General features: G+C 36.9%; 1 protein-coding gene across 1 annotated transcript in view; it reads right to left on the minus strand.

The window, feature by feature from the left end:
• Positions 1-4500: 4500 nt before the first annotated feature.
• Positions 4501-23307, minus strand: part of iqgap1 (IQ motif containing GTPase activating protein 1) — a 56790-nt gene continuing 37983 nt past the window's right edge. Inside the window, exons 16-37 of the mRNA XM_051652506.1 lie at positions 20138-20228; positions 19798-19965; positions 19449-19591; positions 18557-18727; positions 17586-17669; positions 17365-17436; positions 17196-17265; positions 15622-15986; positions 15372-15535; positions 14941-15165; positions 11960-12100; positions 11641-11725; positions 10792-11024; positions 10572-10704; positions 10381-10483; positions 8724-8859; positions 8552-8639; positions 8252-8461; positions 6710-6876; positions 6421-6543; positions 6182-6290; positions 4501-6072 (exon numbers count right to left, since the gene is read on the minus strand). Of these exons, the coding sequence (XP_051508466.1) occupies positions 5959-6072; positions 6182-6290; positions 6421-6543; positions 6710-6876; positions 8252-8461; positions 8552-8639; positions 8724-8859; positions 10381-10483; positions 10572-10704; positions 10792-11024; positions 11641-11725; positions 11960-12100; positions 14941-15165; positions 15372-15535; positions 15622-15986; positions 17196-17265; positions 17365-17436; positions 17586-17669; positions 18557-18727; positions 19449-19591; positions 19798-19965; positions 20138-20228 (3195 nt within the window). The 3' untranslated portion in view covers positions 4501-5958. The remainder of the gene's footprint in view (positions 6073-6181; positions 6291-6420; positions 6544-6709; positions 6877-8251; positions 8462-8551; positions 8640-8723; positions 8860-10380; positions 10484-10571; positions 10705-10791; positions 11025-11640; positions 11726-11959; positions 12101-14940; positions 15166-15371; positions 15536-15621; positions 15987-17195; positions 17266-17364; positions 17437-17585; positions 17670-18556; positions 18728-19448; positions 19592-19797; positions 19966-20137; positions 20229-23307) is intronic.

The following is a 23307-nucleotide window of genomic DNA, read 5'->3' on the forward strand; positions in this document are numbered from 1 at the left end:
GGTACAAGACTGTGTACTTATCGTCTTTCACAAGCGCACAAACTACAATCCCATGAAGCACAGAACGCAACAGTCTGTTTCCAGAAGTAAAAATCCTATTCATTTTTTCCATAGACGAACTGATTTTCAATGATAACTTATAAACCTTTAAAGACAGACCTACCGTGAGCTCCGAGGTTGTTCATCGATGGTATACGCTTCCATTGAAGCCATCGGTCTGCATTATTTCAACTTCATTGTTTAAAAATCATGTTTGATAGCTAAACTGGTGTACAACTACATTACCCATGGTCCAGCAGAGAAAAAATCAGCAACCAGCCACTCCCATGGTGTACCGTGAATGACGTAAACGAGTCCATCTCTTCACCCTTAAACTACTTATATATTTGTATCTGAATATATTGCAATAAACGTAAAATATATTGTTTCTATACTTATAATCAACAACCAAAAATCAACAGTTTTATATATTCCCATCAATGAGAATATATAAAACTATTGATTTTAGGTTGTTGATTAAGTATGGAAGCAATATATTTTACATTTATTGTAAAATTATTTGATCTGTACCAGTGTATAAGTAGTTTAAGGGTGAAGAGTCACAGACTTGATTGCGTCATTCACAGTACACCATGGGAGTGGCCGGTCGCTCTGAAGCACGTTTCGTGGGCTTTGTTGGCTCCGATTCTCTGATTAGTGAAGCGGTTCTCTGCTGGACCATGGGTAATGTAGTTGTTCACCAGGAATGCCGCTATCAAACACAATTTTTAAACAATGAAGTTGAAATAACTGATGGCTTCAGCGGAAGCGTATACCATCCATGAACAATCTCTGAGCTCATGGTAGCTCAGTCTTTAAATGTTCATAAGTAATCGTTGAAAATCAATTAGTCTATGGAGAAAATTATTGGGATTTTTACTTCCAGAACCAGACTGTTCTCTATAGATTTATCACAGAAGAACTTCTGGCTCTTAATAGTAGTGTTATCAAACTTCCAACAATAGCTGTCCATGGACGATCACCAGTTTTTATAAATAATTTAAACTGACTTTACAATAAACATCAACCATTTAAACTGTTTCTTTAGCTTGACACACAGCACTTCACTACAGTATACAGTATATGTGTCATCTTCCATTTAAATGTACAACCGTGTCTGAATGAGGCGATCATCAAGGAAAAGTGTTCCCAGTTCACAAGGAGCTGCAATGCTGTTCAGGATTCTCCCGAGGATTAATGTGCTCAACTCAAGTCCGTTTAAGTCCAGTCTTGTTTTTAATGTTATTGTTTGCACTAATGCAGCAAATTACTCTGCCGTTTGTTTTAAATACACAGTAATGCAGTTGTACATACCGTGAAATTTTCATCTCTATTTTTTGACATGTATTTACATTGTATTCATATCTCAAGATTGCAATTCTTCTTGTTGTACATATTTGTAACAAAGTTCACAAGATGGGCAAGGAGGAAGCTGGGGCCGGCTTGACAAACATGTAAGACACTTTAATGTGCCACTTTTCAGTGTACATTTAAGCAATATCACACGAGCAAAAGTGCGATATGGCCCTACATCAGCACTGCTGTGATTTGGCCACAGCAGTGCTGATTTAGGGACATATAGCAAGATTGTGAGTGTGATAGTGCTTATATACAACAGTTCAATGAACAAGTACATTTGAAAAGATTAGGAAAATATTATAAAAATGCATTTGTGCATGGAACTACTTACTTACGCGACGAATCAGAATCTGCCTTTGCTGGTTCAAACCAAATGATGTGTCCAAGCCTCTTAAAAGCATCACTTCAGAACTACTAGTATCACAGCTTGGGCTGTTTCTAACATGTTATTGGAGAAACATGGATGTGTGTGTGAGAGAGAGAGAGGGAGAGAGATGGAGCGTGTGCGATCATCTGTTGATGATGCTGTAGTGTGTTAGTCATTTTGGTGAAATTCATTCTATTTTCAATAAAATAGCCATCCAAGTGGGGGTATTCCTCCCTATTTCATGGTAGCCGGTGCGCAAGTGTCTTTCACTATAGAAACCGCAATCTCCTCCGCCATTTTGAAAATAATTTTCTCTCCAATGTGGAAACTCCGGTAAGAGGTAAGCACCTTAAGTTTGTGTAATTAATCAGTCTGTTGTGTCTCTCAGCTGTGATGAGCCTTAATTCTGAAGTTGTTAGTTTAAAGCTGTTTAAAACTATTTCCTAGCTTTAGTAGTGTAGTAGTAATACGAGCAATCACAGAGTGCTGTTGAATATAAACACTGAGTGATGCTGACTCACTTCACATCACCAACTGGCTCATATTACACACAAAAATGGTCTTTTGCCTCCACCTGCTGGCTAACATATGTAATGTCACAAAATTAAATGTAACAAGACATCTTCACTGCTCTTACATTTTAGTTTAGAACGACACGAACACAAGCGGTGTGATACACACAGTGAAGCGTCAGAGTGCTGATGGTGTGAAACCATCAGTATTAATGGAACATCTCGTCCAATCAGATTCGAGGACCAGAACTAACTGTTGTTTATTAAACACTACAACACAGCTGCTTTTAGCAGCTCCAACACATATTGCTTTTCAGCATAACACTGACATGCAGACAAACAACTTTGTGCTTCTCTCTCTCCCCGTCTGACGCTGTCTCCTCTCTTTAAATATGTCTGCCACTCCTCACTGGAACACGAGACCAGTGTGGCACACAGGCTCACCACTTATCTTCCCAGCCTCGCTCTGCCCAGACGCCGCTCAGCCCTGCCCTGCTCGCCACAATACTGTATCTGGTCAGCTGTGAATTCTTCCTCAGTCATCCCACTCAAACCACGAGGATTTAACTCCACATTTACAATGATTAAACCAGTTATTTTCTGTAATCGACTCTTGGATGGAAGTATTCCTTTATTTGAACATTTTTGAATGGATCATAAAATGCATTGAATAACATGACACCATTTGTCTTTGTTTCATCATCCCTCAGTAATGATTGGAAGGTAAGGTTTTGTATTTGGATGCTATGCAGCATCCAAATACAAAAAATTTAATGTTAATATCAGGATAAATATACCCTTTAAAGGTGCACTCAGTATCTTTTGTCTTTGTGTCATGTTGGATTGAAACTGACACCTAGCGTCTTGTATGCAGCTTCATTTAAAATCAATAGTTTTTAGTTACAGATGCCATTGTAGAAATGTAGTATTCACAGTCAGCCATGATTACTTTAATCAATGAGTGAAAGTGTCAAATAACAGGAGGGTTACTGAGATTAAGCAAGCAGTTTTCGGCTGGTCATGTGATTCTAACATGGCAGCCCCCATGTAGCGGACCCTCTCCATGTAGAATAAAACCGCTTTTATAAGATTACTGATGTGACTGTAGTCTTCATTTTAATGTGAGTGCTCATGAGAACCTACATATATTGCAAAATTACATTCATGTTTTAGGAGTTAAACTTTTTTAATGAGGAAAAAAATTACTGAGTGAACCTTTAACCATCTCAGCAATATAGGTAGTAGGAAGTAAAAACCTGTCTTGTTTGAATTGGACCAACCGCCTCTAATTAGAAATCACTGAATGTGACCATTTTGATGACTTTGATGGGAAATACCAAATTTGTGTAAGCCAGTAGAAAAAGTTGCTTTGTGGAAAGAATGTGCAGAACTGCTCATGAATTCTAGTTCTTCGCACTGCCTTCTTTATTCAAGGTCAGTCTGCCTAGACATGTTACGTTTGTTTACACAAAATACACATTCGCATTTCTGTTTCTCATAAACAAATGCAAATTCTGTAGTTGAAGTGTTATTTAAAATAAATCTTTCTACTCTTTTTTAACAAAGCAGTCTTTTGAATATACTGAAAAAAATAACTAGTAAGATTTACTTAATTTTATTTAGCATGTTTTTGCACACAGTAAGTGTTGAACTGTTGCTCTCGTGCAGTCTCATGAACGTGGACAGGAAATCAACGGTCAGTCAAGAGTTTCACTTAGTTCATCAGATTTTGGTTTGTTTCTCACCAAACCTTATCATAATCCTTCAGAACAAGACATGAGTCGCATAAAATAATTATTAGACTTCTGAATAATACTTTGTGTCCTTTTGAAGCTTGAAGAGGTGGTCACCATAAACCACAATTGTATGACATCACAGAGTACAATTTTTTCCCCACAATTTCTTCCTTTGTGTTGAAGGGTTATAACAGCAAAAGAGTAAGTAAACAATGACTGAATTTAAATTTTGGGTGAACTATCCCTTTAAACATTTCAGCTAACAGTAACTTTTACTTACAAATCTGACGAAGATGGTACCTAAATACCCTTTGTAAAGGTAGGTCTGCATTTGAAATGTTCAAAAGTTGTCATATTTCTGCCATTTACACAACAGTAATACAACATACCATTTGTACAGATAAATAAAATCATAATTAGTTATACCTTAAAGTGTCTGGGCTTCAAAACAAAAGCAATACTGTATGCATCATTCTCTCCATCACTGTGGTGTTCATTTATTTCTTTTTATTAATAGTTTTAGAGGTGCAACAGCTAACAACTGTCTCTAGAGCCATCTGCAATTCATGAAAGAAACATTACAGTGAGCATGCATTTTGTGTCTTGAAAAACATACACTGAGGTCAAAGAATTTCAGGTATAATTGAAATTACTTTTTGCCATGTAAAACTTTAGACAATGAAATTCATCATCCTATGTCATCATTCTGATCAGTATTTTTATGAGCTACCTGTACTTTACGGTGTTGCTGGTATTATAAGCAAAAATACACGTTTTATTATACATTAAGATTTAAAACAAATCTGGCATTCCAGTATACCAGATGCATATGTAAATATGCATAATACAGCTTTCTGAAATGCTGAAATAGAAAACAGTGTGGCACTTTGTTTAAAGGGTACAATAGCTAAAAAAAAAAATCTGCCACCAGGTATCAGAACCAAACACCAGAAATGTACATAGGTTTTGCTTTAAAAGCTGAATCCTTTCGTTTCAAAGACTACAAATTCCAGCAGATCAAATTATGCCAGTTTAAACTGTTTTTGTTGTTGTTTTTTAAGAATGGATTTCCTGAACATAATGAAGCATACAAACCAACATCATTACCAGTCAGTCAAAATCTGTAACTGCAGTATCATATAACTTGCTTTAGAGACATTTTATAAAACCGGTGAGATAGATTTCGACATTAAAAACACTATGTGCTTCTGGCTGTCAAACAACATAAGGAATTTATGAGCCATGATAAGGCTTTTCCACCAATTTTTTCCTTACAGTTTATTCAAGTTAAGGCACCGTATAACGAAGAAAAATGGACAAAACAATGGACACAAGACTACGAAAATAAGTGGGACGTTAACTCATCCAGCATACAGTGTCTGAAAAAAAATATAATAATATATATATATATATATATCATCAATTATCATAATTTTTGACCAGTCAGTTAAGTGTACCTACTCATTGTTGGGTTACAAATAATGAACCAAAATTTGCTCTAATAAATATATTTCGATAACATTTGAAGGAATGTGGCTGTAACACTCATTTTCTTTCCTATAGGATAGGGATACTAAGAAACAATTTCTTTTCTCCCAAAGATTAGATTAAGTAATAAAAATGCTTCTTTTACATATAACATATACAGTACACAAAGCTCATGCAAGTGCAGCTTGCAAAAGATCAAAGCAAACTAGTATTGATACTCTTTTGGACACTGATAATCTCAGTAAAAATTGTCAACCATTACATATCCGGAAGATTAAGGTTGGGGATCAACAATGCATTTAGTAATGTACATTCAAGGAATCTATCCTTTAAGAAAGGCACAAAAGGTATGCAGGCATAGTCAGAGTAGTGCAGAACAGACACATTTAAACTGTAAAGATGCATGTGGTGTAGGCTTCATTTGGTGTACAACAGTCTGAGAAGTCCCTCTGAGTCTCTATTTGCCATAGAACTTCTTGTTGAGCAGGAAAATGAGAAGGTTCACATTAACAGTAGCTCTATCAAACAGCTTCATCACTGCCACTCCCTCATATTGTAGCTGGAGAAGGTCCTGTAATCAAGGAGTAAAAACAACATAGTTTTAACAAAAGGCAACAACTTCCTCTATACATGATATTAGATTATGAGATGTTTAGGAAGATTTAGGAAAGAACTTTCACCTGGTATTCCAGCATTAATGTCTCCAAATGGACTCCCATTAACTTGGCTTTCACATCAAACACTCCTACGGCCTCAGATGGGGAGATCTCGAAAATTACATTCTTATACCTGTAAAAGATGACGTAAATGAAAGTTATTAAAAGGACAAAGAGGACAAAATTGGCACATAAAGTACTGGTTATTGCCTATAAATTATATACATTTATAAACCCAAAAGCAATGAAAAGTTGAAACTCACTGATTTGTCTGTAAATCCTCAATGTCAATGAGCACTCCCTTTTCATGCAGACGAGCTGCTGTGTACTTCTGCGATACCTGCTTACTCTTCTTAGCCTTATGGTCTCCAGGTTTCTTAGACACTCTGTGTGAAGGAATGACATAAAGAATGATATTTCCATTGCTTTTCTTTCCCATTCCATTTTCCACCTGAAGCCAAGAGCTCAACAGCAATTATCCAATCAGAGATAAAAATATGAACAAACCAAAGCAAAACTGCAAAGTATATATTGTTAAAACTTGTCACTCACTTGCCCTTGCTGGCTAAATTGTCCATGCAGGTTTTGATGTACTGATTGTAGTAGTCAATCTGCACATTGTAGAAATTGCTCTTGGAGTTCAGACCAGCATTAGTCTGCTGAAGCTTTACCAGCTCTGCCTTCCGTCTCTGACGATATCGCCTCTGGTTCCGGATATCCTACGCACATCACCACCAAATAAAAGTGGACGTATAAGTATACAATATATAAATGCATACTCCAGGATCTCATTCCAGCCCCTTTACATCATTTTTTGACTTTCTCTTATGTATAGTGAAACAATAAAAAAAATGCCAAAATTGCAAAAAATATTTTTTTTTTCTAGTTGCTAGATTACCAAAAGTGTATAGGGTTGTTAAGTGATCCGAGTGTCCCAATATGTATTTCCACTTCCATAAATCATATTTTTTCACATCTATATAAGTTTACTATCACAGGATATCCATTTCTTTGATTATTACAAGACAAATGAGTACTATATTCACACTAGAGTTCTCAAAATTAACGCGTTAACGCATGCAATTAATTAAAAAAGTTGAACGTGTTAATTATTAATTTTTTTTTATCACAAATAACGCATTTACCGTTAATACAGCATTAACTATCATAAACACTGGTTGGAAGGGCGGAATCTTTGCGATATGTCCGCTCGGAGTCATTACACTGACGCACACTTCACAACATACACAGCAGTGATTCAGTTTCAGTGATAAAGTGATGGGAAAAGGAGCTCTAAAGGATATTTGTTGTACAAAACAAGCCCAGATGGAACTTGTGATAGAAATCAAATATTTTTCAGCCTAAGAAAGGCGCATTTTAATTACCACAGAAGCACGTCAAGTCTTAACTATCACCAAAACACAGAATGAGAAGTTTTTGTCTGCAAGCGCTTTTCATGTGGAGTTCAAAACGGTGTTTGATGCTAGCGATGACGCCCTGACGCAAATTATGAACGCGGCTTCATGATAGCTGTAACAAAGAGGATAGTCACAGTTTACCAGCAGATTAATACTGTGGAGGATGAGAGTTTAAGAGATTTAATGCCCATTGCAATGAATATGCAACCAATGGGGAGACTAGTTCTTTCAATTAGTCAAACTCCCACTTAGACTTTGGGAAACGTTTAATGTTACTTGAATTGGTGCTATTTTAGTGCATTTCCATCTTTATACTGTGGAAGGCTTTGAAAACTGTTAATTTGGAAAATTTTAATAAAGCCTTATATTGTTACATATTGTTTTTTTGTTTTTTCTAAGAAGGAAATTAATGCATTTTGACAGGAAAAGAAGTATATTTAGAGTCAAATTTCAGCACTTTGAAAATCTGTGATTAATCGCGATTAAAAAATGTAATTGACTGACAGCACTAATTCTTACAGATGAGCCCTAAGGTATGTAAATAATGTTTACTGAAAAAAATGACACATTTAAGGGATATTACATTGTGGGAGCCACTGACATACATTTGAATTTTCATATTTATAATAGGTCTGAAAATCCCAGGATGCGGTCATAACGGTCATAGGAATGGTACCTTAGCAATGTCGTTGATAAGATCCTGGTATTTCTTCTCAGGGTGAACTTTGCCCAACTCTCCTAGTCTTTGCAGGTTGCTCTTGATCTTGTCCTTTTTGCCTTGCAAGGTAAGACTGTCATCCACAACTGGTTTGGCTTGCTTCATCTTCTCCGGGGTCTTTGCATCACGAATGGCTCGTCGCTGCATGGCACGCTGGTATTCAGCTTCCTATTCCAAAGTAAAACAGAGAAACTCCATGAAACCAGGGTTGTTTTTATTCAAGTCACTTTAATTCTGAAACAACTGCTATTTAAGTACCTGCTCTGGTGTTGCAACAGTCTCGAGGATCTCAGTGAGGGTATCTCCTGGCTGGAACCTGATCACATCGACTATAAGCCTCTTGGTGCTAAATAATAAAAATGAATGGTCAAAGATTTATGATGAAATAGTAAGAAAACAGTTTGCACATTGAGTGAAGGATTATCCTTACTTGAGGAGGAGAGTCTTGGCATCCATTTCAGCATTGGCCTCATCAGGAACATCAAACTTGTTGGTGAGTGTGAGAGAAACTTCTGTCTTACCCATCATTTCCTTATTGGGATCATCAGGTGGAAGTGGGCTCTCACCTGAGAGAGAATGACAGTCAATTACTCTGACACTGTAGATTATCATTCAACACCAATATTAAAAAGCTAGATTTTCTTCATAACACTTATTAACTTTCTAACCTTCTAGAATGCTTAACAGATCATTAATGTCTCACATTTAGAAATCAATTTTAAAATATATATAGAATATGTGTATTTTTTTTAAAGAAAGTTAAGCTCAGTCTGAAGCATTTGTTGCATTATATTTATTACTACAAAAAAATTTTTTCCACTTGTCACTCTTTTTCTTTAAAAAAAAGCAAAAATTTGGATTACAGTGAGGCACTTACAATGGAAGTGAATGGGGCCAATTTGTAAACATTCAAATACTCACTATTTCAAAATTATAGCCACAAAACGTAAACAATATGCATGTAAAAATAATTTTAGTGCGATAAAATCACTTACTGTGATAACTGTGTAAAGTTATAGCCAATTTTACAACTTTGTTGCCATGACAATGCAATGTCAACAAACCCTAAAACCTTAAAACAACTGTAAAATGATTTAAACAACTTTAAAACTCAAATAATACATGAGTTTTGGCAGAAGAATTAATGCAAGTCATTTTATAAAATTATAAGCTTCTTCACATTTCTGCCTTTAAACCCTCCAACAATTGGCCACATTCACTTCCAATGTAAGTGCCTCACTGTAACCTCGATTTTTGCTTTAAGAAATTATTTTTTGAGGTAATCAATATTATGCCACAAACTATGTCAATTGAGCTCAACTTGTATTGAACCTGGAATATTCCTTTAACATTAGTTAATGCATTAAGTATTATGAACTAATAATGGAACTTTTTTTTTCATCATTTTTTGTTGGTTAATGTTAATTAATCAAAATACAATTGTTCATTGTTTGTTCTTCCCCCCCCTCACTTTTCTCCCCAATTTGGAATGCCCAATTCCCAGTGCACTCTAGGTCCTCATGGTGGCATAGGGTCTGAGACCGTCAACCCGTGCATCTTATCACGTGGCTTGTTGAGCGCGTTACCGTGGAGACATAGCGCATGAGGAGGCTTCACGCCATCTACCGCGGCATCCTCGCACAACTCACCACACGCCGCACCAAAAGCGAACCACATTATAGGGACCATGGGAAGGTTACCCCATGTGACTCTACCCTCCCTAGCAACTGGGCCAATTTGGTTGCTTAAGAGACCTGGCTGGAGTCACTCAGCACACCCTGGGATTTGAACTCGCAAACTCCAAGGGTGGTAGTCAGCGTAGTCAGGCCCCCCAGTTCATTGTTTGTTCATGTTAGTTCATTATGTATTAAGTAATGTTAATGTTTCAAACTTTTATGTAAAAATGTACAGTATGGAAATGAACACTGATAAATGCTGTAAAAATATTGTACCTTATGAGTTCATGTTAACGATTGCATTTACTAATGTTAATGAAAACAACCCAGAAAATCCTAAGTTTTATATAACCTTCATAAACCCCCTGCTGTAGGACTTCACCATCCTGTGAAATTAAAGCAAATGCTCACCTATTAAAGACTCTATGGTAGGCACCTCTCCCAGGTCATCTAGCAACTCATGGATGGGGTCATTGTGGTCCGGTGCAATAGCATCCTGGTGATCCAGTAAAAGCTGAAGAAGACAACAACATATTTAATCCTGAAAACCAGCTATACTGCTGCATTGTGTGTGATCTCTACAGCAAGCCTCAGAAGGTTACCGTGTGAGTGTTGATGATCTCCCCAATGGAAATGTAGATCACAGGCTTGGTCAAGGTGACCAGGTCAGAGTATTGATCCACATTGAACTTGTCTTCCAAAGAGGGGACATCACAAGCGGCCAAAAAGAACCGTCTGAGGGACATAAATTATCTTGCATCAGAATGGAGTGTGTTTGTGTAAGTCAAGAAACAAAAACAGGCACTCTCATGTCACTTGTACCTAAATTTCTGGTATGAGTTGGAGAGGTATTCGTTAATGGGGTTCAGATGAGCGTTGTCTCCGAGGAACATCTTGTTGGAGGCGGCATGCTGCAGCATTTTGGCGATGGATCCCAGGTTTCGTCTCTGCTCCGTGGTCAGCTGGCCTCCAGCCGATAGGTCGATGATATCAAAGGCATCAGGAGCCACAATGGCAGGATTCATGTAGCGGTAATACAGCAGGTTGCCAACAATCTTAAAAGACAATCAGAACGTGTTTTGTCTGTATTTCAGGCCAACACAACATCTGTGCAACTTTCAAATCCTCTGCTAAAAATCTTATTGTGCACTTTTCTATCCTTTAATTGAAGATCATCTGCTTCTACAGGGGGGTAAAGCAAAATACAAAGAAAAAGAGAAGGAATGAAAGTAGAGTGAAAAAGGAGTGGCTTACCTAGGCTGGTTGCTCATCAAAAATCAGAAACCTCTTGAAAGGAGTATAAGCAAGGGCCAAGAAGAGAGCTGGAGCCATGGCATAGAGAAAAAGAGAGAGTGGAGGAATCTTTCCAGAAAAAAAAGAAAAAAAAAAAAAGAGATGGAAACTACTTGTAGTATTCCATTTGGAATATCACCAAAAAACAAAGATGCAAAAGCAGAGAAATGCTCGGAATTCAGGACAATCAACAATATTCCAAAGTGGGACAGATCTGAACTATGTAGAAGCAGCAAATGGGAGCTTAGAGATGTGACATTTAGCAAAGAGGTAAACACAGTGCCTAAAACATTTGAATATGTGCCATCTTGGTCTGGACTTAAAGTTCTGCACTGGAACAAAGTAGGTGTGATTTCTAGAAGCTGTAATGTCACAAACCTTCAAGAGCTCATCCTCTGTGGCATCAGGGAACCTTTCATGAAGTGTGTCCTTAAGTGTCTTAGCAATGAAGCGCATGCCATATCTACAAGGGAGCACATTTAGTCAAATAAACAGACTTACATACAGGAACAAAGAAGCGGCTCATGTAACCGACCTCTATTTTAATATTCAAACATAGGACTGCCAAGAGTCATTTTCATATATTAAAGAATGATTATGATTGCCGCATAAAGAAATGGGTGCAACTGATAAAGACAAAGACTTTCTTAACCCACAAGGGAAATGTCACCCAGCAAACGCAGGTGTGTGAACTCACGGAATTTTATCCACAGAAACAATTATAGCCGAGAGGAATTTGTCTGTGACTGTCCTCATATTCTTGATGGAGGCCTCCAGGCGGGTTCGAACCTCCTCGTGACTCATTGCTTGCTCTGGTGTCACATCATATGGCAATTTGCTGAAAAGCAGGAATCAGATGGAAAGTTCAAGATTATTCAAGAAGAAGCCCTGAAATGTCAGCTAGCAATACATTTTACTTTTGCATTATGATTTAAATGATTTTTTATTTATTCATATGTATTCAATTAATATCAATTAACAGAACACTTTCCAATAACCAGGCCCACACAGAATGTGCCTGCAGAACTCTGCAGAAAGCTCCATAATTAATTATTATTATTTTGTTTTTATATATTAGGGCCCGTGGCGGGCCTGCAGAGAAAACAATAATTATCAAAATATTAATAACCACAGTCTTGACCAACACAATATATGTTTCGTTTTAAAGCTTAGAAGCTGTACTTTACGATGCATGTAGGCAATATGACCAAAACTGAAGAAGTGCTTTGAAATTTGCAGACAAATCAGAAGTTTTCCGTTTTGATAATTGATTAAAAAAAAAAAAATTGCACTGTATATTTAATTGATCAAATAGCTATGTGTCATACAGTATGTTGTTGGAAAGCTCCCAAAGAGTAGAAGCCTATTTGTTTTACTCACAGACAAAAATGTAGTGAGTAATAGTTAAGTACATGTCTTTTACATACATGTTACATGTAAACAAACAGGTGTTGCTTATAACACACAACGTAATCGGCCACCAGGAGATGGCGCCAAGTACATGACACTCAGCATCCCAATAGGCGGACACTATCCGCCTTAAAAAGTACCCAAGATGAGAATTAGGGTGTCCCAAATCATAGTATGTGGAAGTGAGTGGTCTATCATTGTGGAATGTGGAAGCCTGGATGTTCTACCATTTCCGGTAAATTTTCTAAGTGTGGATCCGTGAACACTCTTTCGGCTTATATTGCCCACAATTCCTTGCTCGACAGAAGAGGAGTTTGACCATTCGCTTCAGAACTACAATTTTCATACTTGAAAAACTAACTGACGGCGCAACATCTCTTCATCATGTATTTACGACATAAAACAACTTTAAACGTTATGCAAGTTTGGTTAAACGCTGTGAAGAGAAAGTACTTTGTTCTCACTGTCAGATGAAGACACTGATCGGCTCATTAAATTGCAAACTATCAAGCGGCTCCCATTTACATGAATCAGGAAAGGGTATGAAAGATTAATAATCCTTATTTTGTCATCATGCATTCTTTTATGTCCATCTACTGTATTTGTACCACTTATTGTGGATACTCTTGTGTATTCTTAAGAGCTTAGTTTTCGAAAATAATCTTTAAGGAAAAGTGTCAGCACACCATATCGATTAAAAACAGGAATATCACAAACAGAAAATAAACCAAATGAACACAACTGTCTGTTCTCATTTTATTTTTGTCATTAATGGTATCACTGAAATATAGCGGAGGTCTGATTCTCTGTAATAATGATGTAAACAGTATGTAACACTGCCAGAGGAAAACAAAAAAATAAACAAATAAAGTGATCCAGCACAATGTCATTCAAGTGTTTTGTCTTTCCGACTTAACATTCAAGTTCAGTAAATAATCCAAGATTTTTACTTTAGTTTATGGTGAAACATAAGATATTTAACTTTAAATATAATTGTTATCAGTGTTATACAGTATATAATCTGCAACACATTGTAAACATCACACATTGAAAAGACATAATGATAGGAAAAGAGACAAGTTTGATTTGCATTAACTACACTTTACTACGTGCATTATTATATCAAAACATCAGTAGCTCTCCACACGAAACACCCCTCGACAGATATTCAACGACGCACTGTTTCTTCTCCAATAAGGTAGGAATCATTGTAGGGTATCGCAAATGAAATGCAAAGAGGAATAGTGAATGAAATAAAATGAAGTACGTGCATGTCATGATAACTGTAACAGGATGATTGACAGGTCGGTGTACGATGACAGGATACATGTAACAATGCGACAGAAGGGTGTTTTGTTTCAAGGCGTGATTTAATGATGTGATAGTGTGTCCCAATACTTGCACACGTTTTTGATACATACTAAAAAGTACACACATTGCATCACAAAAACAGTGCACACTTTAAGGGCGTAGTAAAAGTAGGTGAATTGGGATGCAGCAACAGACTAAATGATGACTTAAATGACACAGAATGGAACTGAATGAGATCTCGCTACTCATGCCTGCATGCTTTGGAGAGAGAGCATATCTTTAGTCATTGATGTATTTGTATGTGTAATTAGTTCTTATGTACAATTATTATGTTTAATTTGTTTGGAGAGGCTTTTGGACCCTCGGACATGTTTTTGGACACTAGGATAAATTATTTTTGTAATGCTATAGCTTTTGATTGTTTTGTCATATCAACACAAAATTTTTCTCAGTTACAGGTGACATGATTGGGAACAAAACAAAAGTTTTTTGGAGCTACCGTATTTACACCCTGAGATATTAATGTTAAAATATCTCCCAGAAAAAAAGTTAATTTTTGGCTCAAGTGTTTTTGGTGATTTTTCTTGAGCTGAGAGTCTCATAATTTATCAATCTATATCATTACAAAATGTGAAAATTTTCTTTAAAATACCAAACAACTGATCCTCTTTGATTTTTGTAGAGTTATAATTACTTAATTATGGGCATGCCACTAAAACTGGAAATCTTTAAAAACACCTTCCGAGCTTAAAGGGTTAATTATTTTATATTTTGGGTAATTTGGCTAACTCTTATTTCCGTTTAACACTTTTTACCATGTTTAAATCCATTCCACAGAAGTCTGAAGATTTTGCCCCAAAGAAAATGGGCCAAAAAATCAAAATAATAAATAAATAAATAACGGAAATAGTGTTTCCTATTTGAGGAACATAGGTTCTAATGTGTCAATATTCTCACCTGGCCTCTCCTGTTTGGCTCTCCATCTGGTTCACCCAGCTCTTGTATATGTCGACAGGGTCAGTTTTGATGTTGAGTGTCTTGTCATCCATGATTTCCTTCACTACAGGAGCCAGGATCTGCCTGAGGGCATTCTGACCACGGGCACCCCTGTTAAAGCTCACCACCATCTTAATGACTGTCGGGTTTCCTGTTACGATCTCCTGGATTTGATCCACTTTTGATCTGTTTTTACAAGGCAAATATCACTAAGAGATTTATAGGAATGCGATGTATTCAATCATAATCTTGATAAATACTGTTTCTATAACCAATTATATTCGTTCCATAACTATTGTTGATAAAATACAAACAGTACAGTCCTTTACAGATTTTTTTTTTTTAAAGTGAGTATAAAGGATATAGAGCATAACGTAGCAATCAGTTCCTACTTGATTTCTTCTTGTAGGGCAGTTTTGAAAAGATTGAGCAAGAGGTACTCTTCACGCTGATTGGAAGCATAATTGTACAATGTGAAAATCACAGAGTCCATGAACTTGGTCGACTTGTTCTGTGGCATCTGAAAGATCAGCTTGGCCAGATAGGTGGGATTGGTCTATGGAAAAAACAGAGATCAAAAAATAATCCAATGATTGTTAGAAACTTTGATGTAGCTGCTGACCTAGTTTTGGTAAGGCTTACCTGCAAGACATAGAAGAGGAACTGATATGCCTCCAGCTTCTCTCTCTTCTCTTTACTGAGAGCCTTCAGGCCTCCTTTCTGCTTGTTCATCATCATGAGGTTGGACAGTTCACCCTTGTTCTTCTTGGTGAGCTTCTTGCTGTGAGAGACCACCTCCTGAAGGGTGATCTTGTTCTTCACTAGTAGGCCAATCTTAATGTCCATCAGATTAAGATCGTTCTCCAGCTGTTGGTTGGAGCGGATGTTGGTGATCACCTCCTCTCTGAGCCGCATCAGCTCCAGCTCCTCCTGGAAGTCCTGGTCACTGTGATCCAGCAGGTGAACAAACTTACGAACGACTGCCATTGGAGGGTCGTCTGCGTTGACTGTTAAAAATGGGGAATGGTCTCATAAAAGGCAGGTAAAATACAAGGGTGGACCCCATGATATCAAAATTGTACTTTTGTGGCTTTTAGTCCATGTCTCTTAGCTTTAAGTCCATCTATGTGTAAGTGTACTCTTACACTAGTTGAAATGTTTAACTTATAGCAGATATACACATTTGAAATGGTCTTTTTCTTCAAGGAACAAAAAAGTCAATAAATATTGGTGACTCATACTGTACTCAATTTTTTTGTCCAGAAAAAATTAGCTCTCTAGAATGAGAAACACCTGTTAAAACCTTAAAACGCCTGTCATGGACCAACAGCAAATCATGCTTTATGGCTGTGATGTAACATGAAGGCTGTTGGCTATTTAAAAAGAAAAAAAAAAAATCTCTCTCAAACATCCTCTTTTCATCCGACAGGCCTATTCAATTGGTGGCCCTTGACATTTTCAGTTGCCCACATGAGGTTGTCTTAGGGGCTGTTCAATTGTTGTCAAATCATGCTGTTTTTCAATTGTTTTCTTATGTAAACTTGCGCTAGACGGACGTCATGCCACGTATCGATGATTTACAGTGTTTTTAGGCGCTTTCAGAGGCTGCACTACAATCATTATCTGTGATTTTAACGAAATAGGAAGATTGAAGAACTCAAATCAAGGATGACTGACAAGCGTGAGTTTAGAGAAACAGTAAAGTTCTATTCATTAATTTGGTCAAGAAAACATTTGATTCAAAAAGTTTATTTCAATGCATCCATATAAAAACTCTTTTTCTAAAATTTTTTAGTATCAGTCTGATTTACTCTCTTGGTAGGGCCAATTTGGACAGCACTTGTTTTTTGTTTTTCAGAATTTCCTGCTGGAAAACGTTTCTCTTGATTTAAAAAAAAAAAAAAAAAAATGAAAGCTATACACACAGATGCTTTATTTATATAGTGAATATTTTGGCTTGGCCCGAAGATTTTTTCCATCTGGCCCACTTGTCGATGAAGTTAAATAGCCCTGCCCTAGGAAACACAGTACATCAACACAGAAAAGCCATTTTTATTGGGTCTTCTACAGAAGTAGTTGTTTATATTTGGTGTCTATTGAAGGGGGGAAATTTTTGAGGCATGTTCTCAGTAAAAGAGAATATGAAATATAATCGGCTTCAGTTGAGACATGACAATTGCCAATATATGAGTATATGAAAGAGGGTAAATGCTTACTGAGTGTTTTGTAGTCATCTCTTGCTTTGTTGGCTCGAATAAATGCCTGAATTTTCACCACATCATTTATCTAATAGCAGAAAATTGGAGGGAGAACATTACAGAAATCCTGACCGAAAAACTGTGCAATCATTATAAATTATACTGCATTCACTTAAACAATACTCACATGGTCTCTGAAGTATTTCAAACGATCTCTGTATTTTTTGCGAGCTTGCTGCATCCTGACCATTGATTGAATCTACAGATATAAAAGGCATTCATATATTTAATCACATAAAGTCGAATCAATATAAACATGCCAACTGAGATATGATGTAATTAGAGCTGCTCTAAGATGTTGTTTCATTCCATTAGAACTTCTGTTGCAGCTGCTGATCATCATCTTACCTTGACAGCATCATCTGTATGATCCTTCAGGTACTGCTTTCTGTCTTTGTACTTTTTTCTCTCCTTAAAGCCTTTCCAGTGAGCCTATAAAACAAACAGAACCATATGATTATGAACCTTGCTCAAACATTCAGCTAATTCCAGTTTCAGACAGAAGCTTTCTTTCTAGATGGTTCAAGCAGGACATTAACGGTCAATAGTTGATCCAAGCTGGTGTAGATAGTTTATCAGCTGGATTACCATCTGGTGGACCTGGTTTCGACCTGGTTAAAACTGGCCAAGCATACCTTTGAACAGGAACAAACCAGCTATGTTTCAAAAACCAGCTTGACCCCTTTACACTGGTATAAGCATTTTGTTCTTCAGCAGGGAAAGTTTTGTTTTCCAAGAACAGCACAGCCTTAAAGGGAAAATTCACCCAAAAATGAAAAATTCTCATTATTTACTTACTTTCATGCCATCCCAGACATGTATGACTTTCTTCTTCTGCTAAACACAAAATAAGATTTTTTGAAGAATATCTCACTTTGGGTGAGAAACAGATCAATATTTCAATTGTTTTTTTTTTTTTTACTATAAATCTCTACTTTCGCTTTCAGAATGTGAAAGTGAAGGTAGACATTTATAGTTTCTCACCCACATCTATCATTTGGCTACTGAAGATATACTGAAGTCTGACGGATTACTTTTATGCTGCCTTTATGTGATTTTTGGAGCTACAAAGGTCTGATCACCATTCACTTGCATTGAAATGACCTACAGAGCTGAAATATTCTCCTAAAAATCTTTGCTTGTGTTCTGCAGAATTTTTTTTTTCATCTACAGATTTTTTCATCTGGGATGGCATGAGGGTAAGTAAATGATTTTTGGGTGAACTATCTCTTTAAAAAAGTTAATACAGTTTTACATTTACAGTGATGTCCTTTAAAGTTTTGTCTGGCACTAACAGGATGAAGCAAGAGGAGAATGACCTGTATGCATTTAACAGATGCCTCTTGAGACTCCAAGAACCCAAGACGTTCTTTCATTCCACGCCGCACCAGAAAACCACGGCAACGTGCCTGCAGCTTGGCGATCAAACTCTCGTTGGCCAACCACAGCTGCTCTCGGTTATATGCCGTTGTTACTCCTGACACAACAGACTACAAAGACACACAGACATTATGTTGATCTAAGAAGTGTTAACTTATAAAAAATTAATATTCTTTCCAGCAGCAGTAGAAAATAAAACTTCAATAACTTGCATTCATATTGTATCCCTTAAAGGGATAATTCACCAAAAATTTTTTAAATTCTCTCATAATTTATTCATGATTTTCTTTCTTCTGCTGAACACAAACGAAGATTTTTAGAAGAATATTTCAGCTCTGTAGATCATTACAATTCAAGCATATGTTGACCAGACCTTTGAAGGTCCAAAAATCACATAAAAATTGCATAAAAGTAATCCATAAGACTCCAGTGATTAAATCCATGTCTTCAGAAGTGATATGACAAGAGTGGGTGAGAAACAGGTCAATTTCTCACTCACACCCATTATATCGCTTCTGAAGACATGGATTTAATCACTGGAGTCTTATGGATTACTTTTATGCAATTTTTATGTGATTTTTGGAGTTTGAAAGATCTGGTCACCATTCAATTGCATCAAAAGGACCTACAGAGCTGAAATATTCTTCAAAAAACCTTGGTTTGTGTTCAGCCGAAGAAAGAAAATCATACACATCTGGGATGGCATGAGGGTGAGTAAATGATGAGAGAATTTTCATTTTTGGATGAACTATCCCTTTAAGAGATAATATTTGACAGCTGAGGAAAGGAGAAAATTGTTCAGCTGTAACAAAGAATCCCATGAAATTCTACCTGTATTTCCTCCTTGTTGAGTTGAGTGTTGTTTGGAACAAAGTCTGCAGACTCATCCCAGGTTCCTTGTCCAGTCTTCAGGTTATAGTAGTAGTTGTGTCCTCCCTTCACCCAGTGCTTCATCCATTCACTGCCATTTTCCCCTAAAACAACTCACTCCATTACTCTATTACCATGCATATAATGTTCCTACTATCCGACATATCACTGAAATAGGTGTCTTAAGACATTACACCTTGCTATGATAGTTGGTACGAATATATATACTGTGTATATACACAGTATATATATTTGTACCAACTATCACAGCAAGTTCCAGAAACAGCACAACACAAGAACCCACTCTCACCTTCCTTTTTCTTGTCCTCCTTGATTTTGTACAAGTCATCCTGGTATGTCTGAGCACATTCTGGAGTGACTCCATACAGACCAGCAGCAGGTGAGCGCAGAGCTGCCAGCGTCTTAGAAGCGTCCCTGTTATCCACAGCCTCATTAATGGACTGGATCGCCCGAGAGACTAAAGGAAGGCAAGAAGATCACTCTTTAGAAAAACTGGGGTGATTTAAAGAAAAGAATCATCCGCCTTCAAATCTTTAATTAAAGCTGGGAGATACAGACTGAATAAACACACAAGAAGAGAGAAGTTCTGAGTGTAACTTTAAATGTACTATCATTTAAATGAGCATTACACTGCAAAGCTTCTTCAGAGTCCTTGTTGGCCCTCAGGATGGCATCCTGGATCTCATCTAGCCAAAGTACTGCAGAAGGATCTCCACACTCCTGGAAATACATTTACAATGACAAGGAGTCAATTAACCATCTTCAACCATTGTGAGTTCTGAGAATTCTGAGAACAGAATTTAAAGCTGACCATTTCATTTCTGTGCCATTAGCACCAAACAGAATTGAAAAAATGTAGACTATTTCAAGACATTTTCAAACACCAACTCTATCTGCAATTGCTTGGAAAAACCGATAGACCATCCCAAACTCACCAATGTTGTTATGTCCACCCACTTTGGCAACTCAAACTAACAAGAGTAGAACTGACTCAAACTGACTAGATTTGGAGTTATTTAGTAAGGATAATACTAATATGGGCACTAGGTGTCAGTCACACCTTCTCTAGAGATATGTTGCAGTACATTAATTCCATTAACAAACATATTTTAACTGTCAACAGGTAAACTATTGTATTCTTAAACTATTTTCAAGAAACATCTCTTTCGTGGGTAACACTTTACAATAAGGTTCCATTTGTTAACATTAGTAAACATGATTGTTAATAACATTAGTTAACATGAACAAACAATAAACAATTTTACAGCATTTATTAATCTTGGTTAATGTTAATTTCAACATATTCATTGTACAAATCAAAAGTTGTATATGTTACCATTAGTTAATGCACTATGAACTAACACAAACTAACAATTTTATTTTTATTAACTAACATTAACAAAGATGAATCTGCTGTAAAAATATATTGTTTATGGTTAATTCATGATACCTAATGCATTAACTAATGTTATTAGTGTTACCCTTTCGTGAGCACTTGACCCAATCCTATTAATGCATCCTATTAATTATATTTTCATTTAATAAAAAAAAAAAAAAAAAAAAAAAAAAAAAGCTCACTCCATTCTTTTATTTAATCCATTCAAATCGCTTTTGCTGTCGCTTTGGATTAAAGCGTCTGCTAAATTAATAAATGTAAATGTAAATGTATGACCTGGATGAAAAAACACCTCACAGACATCTCTACATCAACACCATTTGGTCCCAACAAATAATGTATAAACTGATAGACAGTAAGTCTGGCAGTAGGAACTGCTAAAGCTAAATAAACAATTATTGTCATAAACAAGAACAAACAGAGCTGACCTACTGGCAAGAAAAAGTGAACCCTTTAGAATTATCTGCATTTATGTATAAAGTTTTCTTAAAATCTGGCTTTATCTTCATCTAAGTTACAATAATGAACAAAAACAATCTGTTTGAACAAATAACACACAAATTATTGTATTGTTCTTGTACATATTGAATACATCATTCACAGTTTAGGTTAAAAAATGTATGTGAATCTCCAGACTAATGACGTCAACAAAAGCTAATTAGAGTCAGGCGTTGGCAAACCTGGCATCCAGTTAATGAAACGAGATTGGAGGTGTGGGTTAGAGCTACTTTGACTAACAACAAGCACTCAAACATTTTAAGTTTGGTATTCACAAGAAGCATCTGCTGACGTAGACCATGACTCACAAAAAAAAAAAAAAAAAAAAAAGAGAGATCTCAGAAGACCTACGATCAAGAATTGTTGCTCTGCATGAAGCTGGAAAGGGTTACACATTTATCTTGAAGAGTTTAGATATTCATCTGTCCACAGTTAGACAAACTGTCTATAAATGAAATCGATTTAGTACTGTGAACACTCTCTCTAGAAGTGGCCATCCAGCCACACCGCAGAATGCTCAATGAGGTAAAAAAAAAAAAAAGAACCCTAGAAAGACAGCTGAAGACTTGAAGGAATCACTGGAACTGGTTACCATCTCTGTTCATGAGTCTACCATATGTAAATCATTAAACAGATATGGTGTCCATGGCAGGACACCACGAAGGAAGCCGCTGCTTTCCAACAAAAACAGTGATGCGTGCCTGAAGCCAAATACCAACTTGACACTCCACAATGCTACTGGGAAAAAAGTTTTGTGGACTGATGAAACTAAGGTTGAATAATTTGGGAAAAACACGCAGCACTACGTATGGTGTAAAAAGGGCACCGCATACCAACATGAAAACATCATCCCAATGGTGAAGTATGGTGGACTTGGGACCACTTTGCTGCTTCGGGGCCTGGACCGTTTGCCATCATTGAGGGAACAATGAATTCCCAAGTTTATCTAGATATCCTCCCAGATAATGTCAGGGTGGCTGTGCAGTAGCTGAAGCTCAGTAGAAGTTGGGTAATGCATCAGAGCAATGACCCTAAACATCAATGTAAATCCACTGCAGAATGGCTTCAAAAAAAATAAATCCATCTTTTGGAGTGGCCCAGTCAGGGCCCAGACCATAACCCAATATAGATGCTTTGGAATGACCTCAAGAGAGCCGTCCTAAGAATATGAGCTGTAGTAGTCCTGTAAGGAAGAATGAAAAAATGTATTCTGAATGTTGTGCAGGTCTAATCGCAGCTAACAGAAATGCTTGGTTGAGGTTATTGCTGCCAAAGGAGGATCGACCAGATATTAAATCCAAAGGTTCATTTACTTTTTCCACAGCAGTGTGAACATTTAATGGGATGTGTTCAATAAAGACATAAAATATTATAATTGTTTGTTTGTTGTTAGCTTAAAGGTGCTGTAAGCAATTTTAGCCTTTCTAAAATTTCCACAAACTGACCCGTTGGATTAGCCACACCTCCTTTTCCAAAACCCCGCTCTCCAAAGATTTCAAATGAGCTTTAATGAGACCGACACAAACAGAAACAGTTGTCAAAAACAACAGCAGCAAAATAGCGCCCTCAACTGACAACTGTTATGAGCAAAATTCAAAGGGAACTATATGAGGCTGCTGTTTATAGATTATAGCTCAGCCTTTAATACCATAGTACCCCGCAGGTTGGCCTCCAAACTCAGGGGCCTCGGATTAAATGCCACCCTCTGTGACTGGGTTCAGGAGTTCCTCACAGTTAGACCCCAGGTAGTGAGAGTAGGCCAGTGAACCTCCAACTCCATCACCATGAGCACGGGAGCCCCACAGGGTTGTGTCCTGAGCCCTCTGCTCTACTCTCTCTACACATATGACTGTGTGTCCTCTCACAGCTCCACAACTATCGCTAAGTTTCCTGACGACACATTGG

This window comes from Myxocyprinus asiaticus, chromosome 2, assembly GCF_019703515.2.
Source record: "Myxocyprinus asiaticus isolate MX2 ecotype Aquarium Trade chromosome 2, UBuf_Myxa_2, whole genome shotgun sequence".
Classification (NCBI taxonomy): Eukaryota; Metazoa; Chordata; class Actinopteri; order Cypriniformes; family Catostomidae; genus Myxocyprinus; species Myxocyprinus asiaticus.